The 19,732-nt window shown below is 43.1% G+C and overlaps 1 protein-coding gene across 1 annotated transcript in view; it reads left to right on the forward strand.

Annotated features, from left to right (window-relative positions):
• Positions 1–19,732, forward strand: part of LOC306865848 (cell adhesion molecule 2-like) — a gene marked incomplete at its 5' end in the record, with an annotated part of 86,576 nt that overhangs the window by 51,505 nt on the left and 15,339 nt on the right. Inside the window, 3 exons of the mRNA XM_079410676.1 lie at positions 4,211–4,372; positions 4,844–4,934; positions 5,893–6,071. Coding sequence (XP_079266802.1) covers positions 4,211–4,372; positions 4,844–4,934; positions 5,893–6,071 — 432 coding nt within the window. The remainder of the gene's footprint in view (positions 1–4,210; positions 4,373–4,843; positions 4,935–5,892; positions 6,072–19,732) is intronic.

Genomic DNA, 19,732 nt, shown 5'->3' on the forward strand with positions numbered 1-19,732 from the left:
TTTCAGTAACAACGGAATTGCGACAACAGTTGGAAAACAATGCATTTGGGAAACACCCCAAGCTGTTAACAGATTACTGTGGGTGGGGCAAAACCTGCTGTGGGCATGGTTTGTGCCTACCAGTGTGTCTCTGCCACCTGTGGCTAGTCCATAGTAACGCTGATAAAACGGCTTATCCTGTGAATGTGCAGTTGCGTCCTAGAGGAGGTGATATCATCACACTGTTAGCAGTCAGACAATGTGTGTGTTTGTGCGTGTGTATGTGTCTGTGTGTATGTGTCAGAACAGGATCATTAATTCCAACCAGGCTCAGACAATTGCATCAACAAATTCCATCTGAGTCTAGCGTATTTAACCCTAGTGAAAGAACTGCCAGCAGTCAGACTGTTTGTGTGGATTAGAGAGATAAAATTGCACAGCACTAGAAGGAGCTTTTACATTGACACCCACACTGACCATTTATGAAAGATATTTGAACAGTGAGCCATGGCGGAGGGCCGTGCGGTATGAGCAACTGATATTTATAGTGATCCTGCTTGGGGATTGGGGACGTTTGTTGAAATAATGTTGTCGTTATCGGTTCTCATGTCTCTGGGACATTAGGATTAGTGGTAGATAGATGAGATGGGCGTTCAGTCGCTCGCTGCTGAGCTCCACTCACGTGTGGAGAAACTCCTGAGTCTCTCACCACAGGCAGAAGATTATGGCGCATAAATAAACACAAACTGACAATTTTTGTGAGGAAATTCAAAACCGCTGCCTCAAATGTAAGCTCTCACCATGCAAACACAAAGCCGACAGCCAACTTCAGTCAAATACACACATAAATATCCCTCCATCCACTAGGAATGACCACTGTGTTTAGCCTGAGAGCAGTTCACGGTGATCGGATAAAGAACGCTTTTGCTCTCTCCCCCTCTCTCTCTATCTTTTTCATTCTCTCTTTTTATATCCCTCTTGCGTGCTCACTAATGGGCTTGCAAAATGGGGTAGAGGTGGCAGAGATGAGCTGCACACCTTTGTGCCTCCTGTTGTTCTAAATACCTCCCTTTTAGGTGGAAAACAGCATTTGAATTCAGAACTGCTCACAGCTGAAAAGAAATGCTAATCTCACCCCACGTTTTATTCTTTTCTGTTCTCGGCTGCTCTCTGGGCTCACCATATGCCGTAGCTATCGCAGAGTTCCAGGAAAGCATTCTAGTTCCAGAAGGAGCACAACACTCAGCCTCAAATCTGAAAATTAGCGATATTTCACATTAAACTGAGTCACGTAAAATTCCATCCAACTATGTACGTAATTACATGTGCTGATGTGTGTGTAATGAAGATTAGATACAGTTTTAGCATTGTTGTGTGCATTAAATGAGAGCTTGTGTGTGTGTGTGTGTGTGTGTGTGTGTGTGTGTGTGTGTGTGTGTGCACACTGGTGAGTGTGCATCTGTGATAATGTTTCTATTTCTACTAGTTTGCCTTCATAAATATTAATGTAAAACATGCTGACCTTAATTTCAATTCTGTCTGCTGGCAAATCTCTGCCCTCTCACCCACTCACTAACTTAACTGAGAGGGACAATAGAAGTAGACATTGCCGACAAACCCTCATTATGCTGTTTTTTTTCTCCAGAATGGAAGGATTGTTGAATGAATGGATGAGTAGATGAATAAATAGATGGTGTAGGTGAATGGGCATAATAGATTTAGGCAATCAAATCAGTAGAAAGCAGATGATGTTCTCATTTCATTGAGATCCTAAAGTGTTCCTTGAGAGTGAGGGAGGATGGTAAAATTCAGGTGAAAAGTCACATTAGAGAAGGTGTGTGATTGGCTGATTACGTTGTCAATGCAATAATGGCTGACTATCATTTTCACTATCAGTCTGCAGATTGGAATGGGTCAAACTGGTGTAAATGGACAAAATAACCCTAAACTGGAAACTGTGAGTGAAATATTTTTAGTGAATAAGCAGCTTATATTTATTTATATTTCCCTCTTAATAAAAATAAAGTGACTATTAATAATAGGTTAAAAATAATAAAAAGATCATCAATATTAAATAATATCTACACAAAATATGTTGTTTAATTTTTCTTAAAAAAAACAATGTAAAAATGTTGATTCTAATAGTATTTATTGGAACCAACTGACATGGAAGTATTTTCACATTCGTTAAAAATTATACTTTTTTATACTGTTTTATAAACACAGTTAAGCCAGTAAAGTACTTTAAATTGAATTATACTGTTCAAAATAGACTGTTATAATATTGTTTGCTTGATGATAGTGTAACATAAATGGGGTCCCATAAGCTTTCAACTAGGAAACCACATAATTATTAAAAATAACAGGAAGGTGAATTTACTAAAAATCCCAAACACAGCAAAGGGACTGTGCTTCCTCATTTCAGAAGATCACCACTTGCTACTGAGTTGTTCCTATATTGCTCGCTGAAGGTGATCTAAAGAAACTTCTAAGGCATGCTGGGAATCTTCACAGGATCTAACAATGGGGTGGAACAGACTTTCCACTTCCACATCTAATTGCTGAAAGTGTTTGTCTACTCTCAAATGAAAGTTTTCTCACTCCGTTCACAGCCATACAAAGTGTTATTCATCTGAACGCTCTTATGAACAGACTAACAGTCTGTTTGTTTGTTTGTTGGATATCCAGAATAAAAATTTACCCCCAACCTCTTGACTGCATCCCATAAGCATTCCAAGACTAAGTATACCATAGAACTGTACCTTCCTCTCTGTATGTATATATGTGTGAGTGTTCGCCTGTGTGTTCAGGTTTCTAAATGATATCTTCTGCATGCTAAGATGCTCCTGAGCGGGTGGCGACACCCCCGGAGGAAGTTGATTGACAGCTTGGCAGTGATCGCAGGAGTGATACAGGGAGCAGAGAAAATGAGGGGGAGCAAATGGAAAAAGAGAAAGAATCAAATTATTTGTATAGGCAAGAACTGTATGAATTCGTACCTTACGATTGGACTTGAGTATGAAGGTTTTGGAAGTCTTTTTGATTCAGTCGTTGAATCTAAAAACTCAATCAACAAAACATGATTTGCATGGTACACAAAAGTATTTCTTTTATCCTTTGTGTTTCAGTAACCACATAGTTGAAATGACATTTTAAAGATTTTAAAGTAACTTAAATTATGATGTACAGTAAATGAGGTAGTTTATGCATCCTGGTATATAGAATTCATCCCTAAAATGGTTTGATCCTGTGTTTTGAAAGGTTCTATGTAGATTTTTGACTGCATATGGAAACTTCTTGAGTTCCCTTTTAAATTCGATAGAACTGTTTCTTCTAAGAGTGTCTAATATGGTGATTCGATGTAAAGAGTGTGCTTGATTTTACATTCTCTCTGCTGTTGGAGAAAATGATCTTTTTCTGTTGTCCTTACATTTGTTTCAACAAATGTTTAACAAAAGTAAAATAGTAATTTGCACTGTTAAAGATGCAATAATATCCTTTTGATGAGAAATTGTATTATTTGTTAAGCTCATTGAGATGCAGTGGATTAATTGCCCTGGATTTGTATTGTAAGTGCTACTAGAAAGCGGCATGCACAGCATAAGCCTATAAACGCAGAGGCCATTAACACACTGAAACAAACAAAAACAAGACACAATCTGTTGTTCAACTAATGGAGTTTTCAGAGAGGAGTAAGGAGAGCTGTTTTACTCTGATAAATGGCTCATGTGCAACGCTATACATCAACCCTAATTCTATAGAAGAAAATGTAGGCTGAATTAATTAACATTCAGTGAGGATTTACTTTGTAAACTGACTAAATTAATTACAAAAATTAACTAGTTCTTCATTTGACTCAGTTAAATGCAAAAACTGAATCAATATTTTTGACTTTGAGAGAGTCAGATAAGAGTTCAAGTTTTACTTTTACCAGTTGTATCCAGTTTTGGATGTGAGGAATGATAGATGCAGGATTCAAGAGCATTCCAATCACAGTGATGTGCATCAGTGGGTGGAAATAATGAATGCAACTCAACTCTGTCTTCACACAACTAAAGTTTTCTATTGAAAGATAAAGTCTTAAAAAAGAGAGTGGCGCATCTTTCTGAAGACCTGTGTTTCACAGTACTTCAAGTTCTCACTTTAACTTTGACTGTAATGTATGTGAAACTCTGAAACACATGACAAACATGTTTCATCTTTGTTATGCCGTCCTTATTGCCTCTTTTAGGTGCCAAAGAGGTGAATGCCAGTGGCAAGACCTTCACAGTGAAGAGTTCCCTGCAGCTCCAGGTAAACCGGCATGATGACGGTGTGGCCTACACCTGTAGAGTGGACCACGTGGCCCTAACTGCCACCCATGAAGAGACAACACAAGTTTTGGAAGTCCACTGTGAGTACAAATGGGTTTCAACTCAAACCAACATCCCATGATGCTCAAAACTATATTGCTTACTATAAACCATAAACCTAAATCTACAAATGTGAAACAGTCTAAGTAATGAGTTAAACTGTTTTTTGAGAAACTGATCAAAAAGAAGCTAAAAGCTAGACTTAATTTTGATTTCATTGGGTCTTTAATGACAAAGTCACTATGAAATGTAATTTTGGCAACTTTTAATTCTGAAATATGTTGTTGTGATGCAAAGATTATGCAATAATTACAAACAAAAATCTCTTATGCGTTAGAGTTTCTCTTTGAAGTGCTGACATTTAATCAGTCTACTGAGATGCAGTGAAGCATTTGGGCCTGAGCAACACATCACATCATTTACCTTTTGATCTCCATCGAGTGTCATTCCTCCGCTTGGATGCTGCTGTCTGAAACAATATTTTTTTGTTCGTCTCTCTGTCTCTGTCATAGATGCTCCCTATGTAGAGATCAAACACTCCATGCCAGCCCCACTGGAGGGACAGTACCTCAAACTGGAATGTGTGCCTCATGGAAACCCTTCGTAAGAATCCACAATTTATCAGCATCTCACTAAATTATAATGTTTGCAAAGAGCTTTGGGAAGTTGCACCAAGGATAAATTGCCCTGTGGACAGGCCTACAGGTAGCGGCTTATAACCACATGCTTGCATTAATGTGATGACTCATAAATGTGATTCTGTTGAAATTAAACAGCTATATATAACCATAAATTCACACAGAAAACAACATTAAGCAGCTCTTAGTCGTTGGTACAACTGAAGCTAAAATAAGGCCAGTGTTTTCTAATATTCCCAAAGAAAAAGACTGAGAAACCTTTGATAAACTTGGATATTCAAAATTGCTTAGTTTTAAGCTAAAGTTAAAAACTTTAAAACTCTCTCAGAGAATTTAGAATTTTCAAATTTGTAACTTTGTGGTGTTGTCTTTCCATTGATTTTAGAATTAAAGGGGTCATATCATAAGCAATCCAATTTTCCTTGATCTTTTGAGATCAAGGAAAGGCAATCTTTTGTGAAAAGTCTAGGAAAACATACTGTAACTTTCAGAACTCCAACCCTTCAGTTTGTGGACAGTTAAGCATTTTCATAATATTCCAATATCATATGAATACATCTGAATTCATGCAAACATATTATGACATATATCCATGTCAACAAGCCCTGTTCGGTGTACAGATACTCAGTCTACCCAGTCACGGTGATGTAATAATGAAGAAGCAAAACCAAGGTTACCAAACCTTGTGTTGTTACAGGCTGTGTGTAGCACCTACAGCTCTACACATCCTTGTGCCAAATGTGTCAAAGATTGTTACTGAAGCATGGAATATTTAAAAACTAAACTAAATAATGATAAAAATAAATAAATACAAATCTCATTATTAAAAAGTATGTGATATGACCTTTTTAGGCAAGTATGCCATCAATGAAAAGAAACTAAATATGTTTTTAATTAGAAGCTAAAAATCAATGTTTCATCAGGCCAGACCCAGTACTCTGGACTAAAGACGGAGGAGAGCTGCCAGACCTGGACCGAGTGATTGTTGAAGGAAGAGAGCTCACCTTCATGGCACTGAACAAAACAGACAACGGCACCTACCGCTGTGAAGCTACCAATCACCTTGGCACCAGCCATGCTGAATATAAGCTGGTTGTTAAAGGTGAGTGACAGACAGATTACATTAACATGTCTTTTAAAGCTAACACAGTTCTTGCTGCTCTCTTGGAAAACATCTGCTTCGCTAATTAAACGTATACGTTTCTAACCTTATAATAACCATCATGTTATTTTAAAGCCTTTGAAAGATGAAATGCCTTGAAATAATTGCTGGCCTAAAGAATCCAAAATATCTAGCTTAATTAATTCAGCCAAAAATGGAAATTCTGTCATCCTTTACTCACCCTCATGTTTTTCCAAACTTGTATAACTTTTGCAAAGCACAAAAGAAAATATATTCAACAATGTCAGCTGTTTTTGTCCGTTTTATGAAACAGTCTATGGAAAGCCAAACTTTCAAGCATTATTTTGCACAGCATATTTGTTTTATTCTTTCTATGTGAGCAAATTGACCGGTGTTTTGGTCTGATTTGAGAGTGAATAAAGTATTAAATTTCAATCCATTCATCATGCAAAGTAATCATATTGTTTCAGAAGACTTCATACAAGTTATATTTAATTTAATTTAATTCATAATATTGGCAAAAGTTAGCATTCTTCTATTGCATCAAAAAAATAAAATCATTTGCAATTTTCCAAAGACATAATCACCTTGCCGTCATAAATTCTGCACAATGTGTACATATACAGCATCCCACTTTTCTCTGTCCTTCTCCGACTTGGTTTAAGAGAATAAGTTTCACCCACTTAACATAACAGCAAAGCATGATGGTTCTTGATACACCCTGAGGTTCAGAGGCTACACTGCGTCCACATCTGCCATCACTTTCATCAGAGGCAGCTGTGCAGATACGCTCACAGGCTAAGAACGAATATGACTGTGGGCATTGAGTGGATGAGTCTCTCCAGCCCCCCTGCTTCTTGTGCCTCTGCCTTCTTGACACTGAACCCCTCCAGGCTGGAAAACTCTTCCTCCACCTCTCAGTTTGAGAAGTTTCTTTTCTCTCACTTTCTCTTTCTATCTCGGCTTTTGTATCCTCCCACAGGGCGTCTTAAGAAGATTTAATTAGCCGTTAAGGTGCAGTATAGGGGTCCAGCCAGTGGCTCACTGAAATGTCAGGACACTATAACAACAAGGAGAACGTCTCGGTTACGTATGTAACCCTCGTTCCCTGAAGGAGGGAACGGAGACGTAACGTCAGTGTGACTGACTAATGGGAACTCGCTCGAGAGCCCAATCATCTTCGAGTGTTAACAAAACAAGCCAATGACAGTTGGCGTGCGTGTTTCGCCACGCGCACCCCGCCCCGCAGTGCGGGTATAAAAGGAGAGCGCGTGCAAACGCACATCAGTTTTTCGCTGAGGAGCCGAGACTGTGTGCCCCGGCCGTACAGCGGTGGTACAGCAACTATGGCGACGGGACGTTACGTCTCCGTTCCCTCCTTCAGGGAACGAGGGTTACATACGTAACCGAGACGTTCCCTATCAGTCAGTCACGTTCGACGTAACGTCAGTGTGACTGACTAATGGGATCCCTTGGAAAACGCCACTATTGCTGACCCCCTCCAGTGCCCTGCGGAAGCCGGCAAGTCCCCCCACACCAGTTGGGGTGGAAGATAGGACAAGGCTTAGGCAGGGATGACAGCCACTGCTGTTCCGTACAGTGGGTATGGATAACACTGGGAAAGCGTACCACAAGTAGGGGAACGCTACGGAAGCCACATCCTGCGTAAGGAGGTACCACGTGGCAATTACACATATGGACTGACCAAGGGCAGTACTACATATGGAAGTCTCTGAGGTAGACTCAGCCAGCCTGGGGTGAGATAACAACACAGCAGAGACGGCAGAAGGTCTCTGCCAGGGAAAGACACGGGCTCACCGTGAGGGGAACCGTACCGTGGAAGAATACACATGTGGGACCACCCGAAGGGGAATCACTACACACGGGCACCTAGCCCAGCACAAGGGCTGACCTTGGGCAAACACACGAGTGCTGGACCTGGCGTCTGGCGTTCCGCCACGCCTGACTGCCGAGGGTGCGGGAGGAACTTCAACAGGGTTCGCCATGGGGAACTGAACTGAGAAGCAACAAAGCGCACGTATCCGGTCCGTAGAGGGGAATGGCGCAGCAAGCGGGATTGACACCGAGCAGTGTCCCAGTGCTACTGGCCGTCTGAGCCAAGTACACGGGAGGACACGGGCTCTACACGGAGATTATAAAATCTCGCAAACGTGTTAGGTGCCGCCCAGCCGGCAGCTCTACAAATGTCTGCTATCGAGGCGCCCCGCGCCAACGCCCAAGAGGAAGCAATGGCTCTTGTAGAGTGTGCTCTCACACCGAGGGGGCACGGTAAGCGCCGGGCCTGATAGGCCAAGACTATAGCCTCGACTATCCAATGGGCAAGTCTTTGTTTGGAGACAGCCTTCCCCTTCTGCTGTCCCCCGAAGCAGACGAAGAGCTGGTCTGAGGTCCTGAAGCTCTGCGTGCGGTCCACGTAAGTGCACAAAGCGCGGACGGGACAAAGCAGAGCAATGGCTGGGTCTGCCTCCTCCCGGGGCAGCGCTTGCAAGTTCACCACCTGATCCCTGAAGGGTGTGGTGGGAACTTTGGGCACATAACCAGGCCGGGGTCTCAGGACAACGTGAGAGTCATCCGGCCCGAATTCTAGGCACGAATCGTCGACCGAAAATGCCTGCAGGTCCCCTACCCTCTTGACCGAGGCCAATGCAGTGAGGAGTGCTGTCTTCAACGACAGAAACTTAAGCTCTACTAACTGCAGAGGCTCAAAGGGCTCCTCCCTCAAGGCCAACAGGACCAAGGGGAGATCCCAAGAGGGTACCAGATGAGGGCGCGGAGGATTTAACCTCCTCGCCCCTCTGAGGAACCTGACGACCAAGTCGTGCTTCCCTACAGACTTACCGTCTACTGCATCGTGATGTGCGGCAATAGCGGCGACATACACTTTGAGGGTGGAGGGAGACAGCCTTCGCTCCAACCCATCTTGCAGGAAAGAAAGCACGACCGCGATCGGGCATCCCCGGGGGTCTTCCCGGCGGGAAGAACACCAATCGACGAACAGGTTCCACTTCAGCCTGTAAGCGTGTCTTGTAGACGGGGCTCTAGCTGAAGTGATTGTGTTTACTACCGATGGAGGTAGCCCACCTAGAACCTCCGCGTCCCGTCCAAGGACCATACGTGGAGATTCCACAAGTCTGGACGCGGGTGCCAGAGGGTGCCCCCTCTCTGAGAAAGGAGATCCCTCCTCAGAGGAATTTGCCAAGGAGGGGCTGTCGCGAGGAGCATGAGTTCTGGGAACCAAGTCCGACTGGGCCAGTACGGCGCCACCAAGAGGACCTGCTCCTCGTCCTCCCTGACTTTGCACAGGGTCTGCGCGAGAAGGCTCACTGGGGGAAACGCATATTTGCGTAGGCCCCGAGGCCAGCTGTGTGCCAGCGCGTCCGTGCCGAGGGTACCCTCGGACAGGGAGTAAAACATTTGGCAGTGGGACGTGTCCGGGGAGGCAAACAGGTCTACCTGAGCGTCCCCGAAGTGTCTCCAAATCAGCTGGACTACCTCGGGGTGGAGTCGCCATTCTCCCGGAAGGGCGGGCTGACGTGAGAGCTCGTCGGCTGCACGATTGAGCTCGCCAGGGATATGAACGGCGCGAAGCGACCTCAGATGCTTCTGACTCCAAAGGAGAAGATGGCGAGCGAGTTGCGACAGGCGACGGGAGCGTAGACCACCCTGGTGGTTGATGTACGCAACGGTCGCAGTGTTGTCCGTACGGACCAGTACATGCTTGTCGTGTAGCAGCCCTTTGAAGCGGCGCAGCGCAAGCCATACTGCTAGCAACTCGAGGCAATTGACATGCCACTGCAACCGGGACCCTGTCCAGAGCCCTGCAGCTGCACGCCCGTTGCACATGGCTCCCCAGCCCATGGCAGAGGCATCTGTTGAGACAACAATGTGCCTGGATACTTGCACTAGGGGAACTCCTGCCCGAAGAAAAGCAAGATCCGACCACGGGCCGAAGGTCTGACGGCAGGACGGGGTAACTGAGACCCGGTAAGTGCCGTGTCGCCATGCCCATCTCGGGACCCGGTCGTGAAGCCAATGCTGAAGCGGTCTCATATGAAGCAACCCGAGCGGCGTGACAGCGGCTGCGGATGCCATATGCCCCAGGAGCCTCTGAAAGTGTTTCAGTGGAGCCGCTGTCTTGCGCTGGAAAGACTCCAGGCAGTTCAGCATCGACTGAGCACGCTCTACTGAGAGACGTGCTGTGAGGTTGACCGAGTCCAACTCCATACCGAGAAAAGAGATCCTCTGCACAGGGGAGAGTTTGCTCTTTTCCCAGTTGACCCGAAGCCCCATCCGGCTGAGGTGGCCAAGCACCGTGTCCCTGTGATCGCACAACAGTGCTCGAGACTGGGCCAGTATGAGCCAGTCGTCGAGGTAGTTGAGAACGCGAATGCCTGCTTCCCTTAATGGAACAAGGGCTGCCTCCACGACCTTGGTGAAGACACGAGGCGACAGGGATAGCCCGAAGGGGAGGACTTTGTACTGATATGCTCGTCCTTCGAACGCAAAGCGGAGAAACGGTCTGTGTCGAGGCAGGATTGAGACATGAAAGTACGCGTCCTTCAGGTCGATCGCTGCGAACCAATCGAACGGACGGATGCATTGAAAAATGCGTCTTTGCGTCAACATCCTGAACGGGAGCTTGTGAAGGGCCCGGTTCAGGACGCGCAGGTCCAAGATTGGTCGTAACCCACCGCCTTTCTTGGGTACAATGAAGTACGGGCTGTAAAACCCCGACTTCATCTCGGCTGGAGGGACCGGCTCTATCGCGTCCTTCGCCAGCAGGACCGCGACTTCCGCACGCAAGAGAGGGGCATCCTTGCTCAACACAGAGGTGAACCGAACGCCCCTGAACTTGGGGGGACGCCGGGCGAACTGAATCGCGTAGCCAAGTCTGATGGTTCTCATGAGCCAGCGAGACAGCCTGGGGAGCGCTAGCCAGGCCCCCAGAAACCGTACAAGCGGGACCAAGGGAGCCACGGACGTACCCACGGCGGGGCAGCGAAGTGGAGCGCAGGGGCCCGCCTCGGAAGGCAGTGCGTTCCGAAGTGGGGTCTGAGTGTGCAGTGCGACACTTACCTGGCTCCAAGGCTGAGCAGGGGGCGCGGGAGAAGGCATCGCGTCCTCGGACCGGACCCTGCTGCTCATAGGCGAAAGGAGAGGGGGACGGGAGTGTGGAGACGGGGTCTCGTGCACTGCCATCCTCGCCCTCTTGGGACCCGGAGAAAAAGGAAACTGCTCTTTTTTTGAGGTTTTGGGTACCACTGGCTGGAGAGCCAGTGGCGGAACAGAATAAAAAGGGAACAAAAGATTCTCCACCCGGCCCTCCTCCGGGGGAAGGAGTGGTGCAGTCACCATCTCCTGAAGAGCAGGATCCAGAGACTCCGGGTCGCCCGTCTCAGGGCCGCCGCTTGCCCTGGCGCTTCACAGATTTGGCAGGGGCAGAGACGGGCTGCGCCGCTTTCCTGCGGCCAGCTCCACGCTGCGGCCGTTGTGAAGGCTGCTGCTGGGGCCGAGCTGGAGCGGAGGTGGAGGCCGCAGGAGGGCGCCCTCGGCGACGAGCAGACGGAGGAGCTGCAGCCGGCGGTGGGGTGGAGACAGCAGCGGACCGCCGGGGCAGGATGTGTCGAAACGCCTCTGTCTGCTGCTGTGCGGCGGAGAACTGTTGGGCAAAGCCCTCCACCGCTTCGCCGAATAGGCCGGCCTGGGAGATCGGGGCGTCTAAGAAACGGTGTTTGTCAGACTCCCTCATATCCGCCAAGGTCAGCCATAAGTGGCGCTCCTGGACCACCAACGTGGACATCGTCTGACCCAGGGCCCGCGCCGTGACTTTCGTCGCCCGTAGGGCAAGGTCCGTCGCTGTGCGCAGTTCCTGCAATCCGGCTGGGTCAGCACCACCCTCGTGCAACTGCTTTAACGCCTTGGCCTGGTGGACTTGCAGGAGGGCCATGGCGTGCAGGGCGGAAGCGGCCTGTCCAGCAGCACTGTAAGCCTTGGCCGTCAGAGCGGACGAGAACTTACAGGCCCTGGACGGAAGGCGTGGATTACCCCTCCAGGCGGCAGCGCCCTGCGGGCAGAGCTGCATTGCAATGGCGCGCTCAACTGGGGGGATCTCCACATACCCTTGGGCCGCCCCACCGTCGAGGGTGGTGAGGACGGAGGAGGCACTAGGTCTGTTTCGGGCAGAAAAAGGTGCCCTCCAAGACCTAGTCACCTCCTCATGCACTTCCGGGAAGAATGGAACCGGAGGCGGTTGCCTGCGATCGGCCTGCGCCCCCAGGAACCAATCGTCCAGCCTTGAGCGTTCGGGAGAAGGAGGAGGCCTCCAGTGCAGCCCGATGCTCTCAGCGGCCCGGGAAAGCATAGCAGTCAGTTCTGGATCTGACTCGGTCAACGCCACTCTTCCTGATGGAGGCAGCGCAGCCGAATCATCATCTCCAGAACCTAGCTCATCCCCCGATGCAGTGACCGACATCCTGTCATCTGCTGGAGCTCCGAACGAGATGCTGGGCCCCGCCCTGTCCGAGGACTCCACAAACTCGTCCGGAAACCCCAGACGGTGCGATGCGCTAGAGGAGTGAGAGGCCCGCGGAGACGCACTCGACGGGGAAGCTCTCACTGTGATCCTCAAGTCACCCTGACCATGAGCCGAAGTAGCCCTCCGAGAACCGGAGGAACTAGAACGGGGCATGGCAAGGGGGATACCCCCCCGCTTGACGAGGAGGTATCTGGAGCGCAGCATCGCGATGGTCATGTTCCCACACAGAGAACATGAGTCATCCACGAGCGCTGCCTCAGCGTGCTGAAAGCCCAAGCACGAGACACAGCGATCGTGACCATCAGATGAAGCCAGGAAACGGCCACATCCAGAAACACACGAGCGGGAAGCCATCTTTAAAAAGACGCCCGTCGCTCGTGGAGCTCTTTCAGAATTTGCTCTTTTTTGAAAGAAATTCTCTTTTAGAAAAAGTGTTGAAGCGCCCAGGAGAGGTCGCAGCGCGACCGCAGAATGAGAGCTGCAGCACGCCGAGATGAAGCAGCAGCACTGGATCGCAACCTCCGCTGACGCGCCGTAACACCAACACTCGTCAAGCTGTCTTGTACACTCTCGGAGATTCGCAGCAAGGCTCGGCTCCGAAGCGAAAAGCTGATGTGCGTTTGCACGCGCTCTCCTTTTATACCCGCACTGCGGGGCGGGGTGCGCGTGGCGAAACACGCACGCCAACTGTCATTGGCTTGTTTTGTTAACACTCGAAGATGATTGGGCTCTCGAGCGAGTTCCCATTAGTCAGTCACACTGACGTTACGTCGAACGTGACTGACTGATAGGGAACCAAAGCTCTTAATGATGTTGATACTATAAAACTGACTCCTTCTCTGTAGGAATAAAAAGCTAATTGGGTGTCACAAATATAAAGCACCATGTCTGAATTCATTACTGTCTTTTTAAATGGCAAAACATGATGCTGTCCTTCCAATAGTGATTAGCGCAAAACCTGGAGCAATATAATGCTCACTGTCCTTCATCAGATCACCTACCTTGTATTGTGCCAATTGAAAACGCAATATAACCTGTTCAATATGCAGCCGATCGCTTTATATTCTAGGCAGAGGGCTGCCATGTCAGTGGAGTACTTGAGTGAGAAGTATAGTCAATATTATTATTCAAATCTCACCCTTAATTAAAATTGGGCCATGACATTTAAATAAGATATTAGAGCAGGCCAATAGTATCTAGACTGTTTGAACAGGTTTGAACACTTTAATAAATCTCTGAATCCCCCAACTAAAAAAAAATCTCATGATCTAGTCTAGTTCTAGTTCCATAAGCTACACATTTAAAATGAGAACAACTTCTGTTATATAGCAGGGAGGTTGTAAGGTGAATTTCTGCAACGCTAGTTCATCAAAAATAATGAATGTTTTTAAAAGTTTCCCCAAAACCTTTGCTGTCTATCATTGGTAGGTCAAACCGATAACACGCTTGAGTTATTGTTGCTATATTGGGCTGGCCGGATGATCCAACAAAAACAGCAATGTTTTGATAGAGACTTTGTTTATACTTTTTGAAATCATCCAGTGAATGGCTTATTTGTATTCTCTGCATAGTAATCTAGGATAGAAAAAGGTTTTTAATATCCACAACACTTCCACCATACAGAGAAATGCTTACAACCCTGCCACCTACAAAGAAATTATTCAAGTAATTATCTTTCTAATAGTAAAATCTTGAGAAAATGATCAACTGTTGTATGTACATATTAAAGCTGAACAGGTACGTAGCTGAACATTTCAAAGGGCAAGTGATTTCATACAGAATTTCATTATTAGAACGATAATGACAATAAAGGTCTCTGCACTTTTTTCTGTTTGGTTAAAGTGTTCATATCCCTGGGCAGGAATCTTCTGTTATGTGCTAAATAACTTTCAAAAAATATATATTTTATTCATTTAATACTAAATGCATTATGAATAATGTACTATGGGAAACCCAAAATATATCCCATATGATCCTTTTCAAAAACTCCCAAGGCTCCAGCCATCAGTGGTGTTTGAAGGCAAACACTATTACTATTGCTGCTACTCAGAGCATTTGTTGAAATTCATAACCCTAGGAATATCAACAAACCCTTTTTAATACTAAAAGAATTAAACTGACAATACAGCATGTGTTGTTTGTGCTAAAAATGTGAATGATACATCAAATTATAAGCTTTGCTATTACTTTTCTACATGATTGGACAGTAAAATAAGGAAACCCCCAACACACACACAAAAAATCTCAAAATACCTTAGTATCCGCCTAGCAACGTCCTGAGTTTTGCATGGCCAGGAACCATTTTCCTCAGAGGATTTAAAAATCTAGCCGTGATCTGCTATTTACTAATGTCACCTCTTGAAACCTGAGGTCTGTCTAATTTCTAGTTAGCCAGAGCTGGTATCTGCTGTGCAATATTGAACTATCAGTTAGATTACTCTGCTTTTCTGCTCGAGTCCATTAGTATGAAGGCAGACTGGTGATTTAGCTTATCAGCTTGAGCCCAACTCTCCTCTCGTGTCCTTACCATTGCACTAAACATGCTTTATGCATGCAAAGCGGCTGCCAGCATTAAGCTGATTGTGGAACCAGAATCACGTTCAAGAGGCTTGAATGATACCTGCTGTTTTTAAAAGCATAATCACTCAATTTAAATTGCACCTTGAAATTGTATGAAATTAAAGTAGATTTGCTTTTGCCTAAGAACATTTTAGCGTGGCCCCCTCTACACAATGAAACAACATTCAGCGATGGATCCTGATTCAATTCGACAAAGATGTTAATGCTTTTTCATTATCAGCATAAATTTATTAATATTTAACACAGAGTTTGAACAATAAATAGTCATTATCCACTATGATTTTCTGTCATGCTCTATCTAATAAATATTTAATTAAAATGTTTAATGTTTATCTTTTTTCCATTACCTTTATTGTGTAAAAGTTGGCATTTGAGCTGTCTGTGGAGTATCTGGTCTGTCGCCCTATCCTAATTAATTTTACCCATCTAGTAAGGGTTGACCGTTACAAGTGTAAAACTAAATAATATAAAAAAGCAAGTTTATGCCTTTTAACTGGGCCTAAGTCTCTTGATCTCAAAGAAAACACCAACTGATGAGATCTTTTCTATTTTTAAAGATGCGCTGATATTGAACTCTGAACTGCCCTGATATAAAGATATATGATCAGGAACAAAAGGCTTGTTATGGTGATTGTTCTCCACATTTTCTCCAGCATGTCGGCTGTGCAGAGTTCATCAAATATTGATGCTTTTCTCCCTGTATGCAGCTTGCTCTCCCTTGTGAAAAAGAAGTGTGCTTAATTGCAGTAAAAGTGTACTTTTTGTACAACTTAACCTAACCCTAACTAAATTAAAGGCCACTTAAGTGTACTTAACGAGAGTACACTTTAATGACAATAGGTCTTAACATACTTAAGTGCACTTTTTAAAAATGCACTTTATAATAATGTCTAGTTAAGTATTACTTAAAATACATTTTATATAATTATGATTTTATTGTGTTTTAAATAAGTACGCTTATTTTGATATATTTATCAATATATTAAAGCACATGTAAAATAATTGATTTCAACTTTATTATGTTATTCAAAATTACATTTGTTAATGTATTTTAAATGCTTTTAGTCCATAATATATGCTATGTGCGTTAATGCACTTGAAATGTATTTTTCTTCTAAACCTAAATACACTTTCTTATACAGTACACTCCAATAAATCATATTGTTGAAATTTTCTTCACCAGCTATTGCGCTATTAACTCTATGAAGTTTAATTTTCGACATAACATTTGATAAAGTGTCATTTATGAGAGTACTGTATTTGTATGTAATAGTACTGTACTTTACATCTGTGTACAGAATACTTTCAATATCATTATGTTGTTCTCACTTAAACACATATTTAATTGCAAGCAAAAGTTTCACAGATCTAAACAAAATTAATTTCCATTCAAATACATTTGATTTTGATTAGACTAGGCTACACTGCACTGAAAAAAAAAAAAAAAAAGACTGACTTTTAGTTAGATGAATGAGTCTAACCATTGTCTTTGGTCTAGCTACACAATGAATTAAGACAACTTGAACTTGAACAAAAATGAAAAGCCTGAAATAAAATGTAACCACGCAGTATCTCTTTTGTTTTATGCGTATGCGCCAAAATACTACGTCATGATAGTGCTACTTCAGCAGAGTTTGAAAAATGTTCCTGTAATCGCGACACGTGACGGAGCTTCGCTGATCAAGCGAGAACAGAGGAGTGGCGCGTTTGGATGTTTACAGATGAGACTTTTTGTACTGCAGATAATGAATCAAGTAAGTATATCTTGATATAAGCTTTATTTACTCTTAAATTAGTCTTGCCATTCCTGCCCTTCACACCCGGCAGTTCTTGCTATATGGACTCGGGAGGGGAATTAATTGTGTCCTATAATTTATCTATGAATGCATTCTGATATCGGAATGTTATTGCTAGTGTGGACCAAGAAATTTGACTGCTGAAAATACAATATTGTATTTTTAACTAAACGATTTAAAATTCAATGTAACTTCACTAAACAAAATTCAAAGATCCGATATTGTAATATATATAATCGATATTATAACCACCAGTAATATTCAATATATCAGCCACCTCTAGAAATAATGTTGTTGCGTGTTTTTTTTTTTTTTTTTTTTTGCATTTGAAGAGCGAGATGTTCCATTACTGGTTGTGTTTGTAATATGTAATATTTTTGTACTTATCTGGAGTTATTCATTTTGCAGGATCAGTGCAGATTTGTTACTGGAGATACAGTGTAGAAACACGTGATGTTAGAGGTAAGTCAGCTCAGCCAGGACAAGCTAAAAATGCTATGTTAACTCATTTTACATGCTTTGAATCTTTTCCATTTGCAAGTAATATATTGATTCACACCTGTGCATTTACAGATCCCCTCTAATCATCATATATTTTTCAGGTAACAAACCAAAGGAAGAGGACAGCAGCTTTGCTGTGTCAGTTGTGGTAAATACAGAAACATTCTTCATGAAAATGTGCGAGAGAAGCTTACAAGGCAAGATGAGAGGGAAAAATGTTAAGGTACCTTTCTTCATTTTCCTAAATTTTGGGATATTTATCTATATTTGGGTAATTGATAAAGTTATGTTTTATTCTCTGTAAAGTAGGAGTAAAACATTTTGTAAAAATGTTATTTATTTTTAAAGCCCAGTGTCAGTGAAGATGGTGTGGTCTGGAAATCTGAAGGAACATCTCCCAGCGTTCTACTACGATGTTGCCCTGATGACTGAGGTAAATCACTTCTTAGCTGATGCAGATGTGGTCAAAAGTTTACATACACCTTGCAGAATAAACTGCTTCATCAGAGCAGAAATGTGATTTTTTTTAATGATTCTACCCCTCTACCCTCTTACTGCTTAAATTATTAACATTTTGCAGATACTACAAGGTGTATATAAACTTTGGACTGCAACTGTTGTCTATTGCTTTCACTCAAATGAACCATTTATAATGACTGGATATGTTTTATAACAATTGTTCTTCTTTCTTTCCTCAAGGAATTTTTTTCCTGACTTTCCTGACTCTTTGGAACATTTCTGTTCACAGAGACTGCGGAGAGATGGTGTGCAGTTCATGGCATTTGAGCTTCTGGGACACTGACAAACACCATTTCCCAGCAAGTTCATTTGGAACTTTATTTATTTAGTCAAACTTGCATTCACTAATGCTGGAGTAAGATTTTAGAAGAAAAATGTTGCTATTTTCTATTAAGTGTGTGTGTTTGTAATCCTATACGTTATGGAGACCAAATGGCTCCACAAGGATAGTAATACCAGCACATTTTGACCTTGTGGACGTTTTTAGGTCCCCAATGAGGAAACGGGCTTATACATCATACAGCATGATGTTTCCTATGATGGCGAGATTAGGTACTTTTGTATACAAGTGATTTTGCATTGTTCTCCAGACTCTTTCTAGTAAGTGAGTTAAAGTGTTACAGCTGTGTATAGTTTTGGGTTTTTCATGTGCATAAGCAAAAAGCATTTTTGTGTTTGTTTTAGAGATTATTTTGTCAATAAATGTGTTTTCATTTTGTGTTTGTGTTGATTGTAACTAGGTAATTAAGATATATATTTTAAATAAAATTTTAAATAGCCTATACTAGATTTCAACTTCATTGCCAGAGGTATATAACATTGAAGTACATTGAAATGACATTTAAGTATATTTTAGTTCACATTAATTGCGTTTTGAGAAGTACATATAAAATATACTAAAGTCCTACTTAAGTGGTTCACAAATATCACTCAAAAGTTCAACTAATTGCATTTAATGTAATTTTAAACTGTAATATATTTCCAATCAATTACAAATACCATGCATTTAAGTGGTCGAAAATATTACATTTAATTCATGCTTAAGTGTATTGTTAACTGACATTAAAGTATATTTTAGTTAACATTAATTGCTTGTTAGTACATTAGTAGTACACTTTAACCATATTTTAAAGACACTGGAAACAATTATGAAAGTACATATAAAGATGTACTAAAAAATACAACTTAAGTGGTTTAAAAAAAATCACTCAAAAGTTCAACTTAGTGCATTTAATATCACTTTAAAATGTGATACATTTGAAGTTCATTACTATTACAATGTATTTAAGCGTTGAAATAACATTTAATTTGCACGTATGTGTGTTCTTTTAAAGTATATTATTTCTGCAATAAATACACTTTATAAAAGTATACTTAAGTGCACTTCTTTTTCACAAGGGCTTCCTATCATTTTGTGAGCAAAATTGTCACTTTGCTATCATCGTGAATGGTTTGATATTATACGCACACCAAAGCCATTATCCGTAAACATCATAAAGAAAAACATTCATTTCTGGAATGTCAGCTATACTGTACATGCCGTTTATTTTAATAATTTATTCAAGTGTGCATTGTTAAATTAAATCCATTCAGTTTTTATCTGCATTCTGTCAGAATGACAACTATTGTGTTTCATTTGTTCCATTGTTATAGGAATGTTTTATTCCCCTTGTCATTATGGTTTTGTC

The sequence above is a fragment of the Barbus barbus genome (genome assembly GCF_936440315.1).
Source record: "Barbus barbus genome assembly, chromosome: 47".
NCBI classification, from domain to species: Eukaryota; Metazoa; Chordata; class Actinopteri; order Cypriniformes; family Cyprinidae; genus Barbus; species Barbus barbus.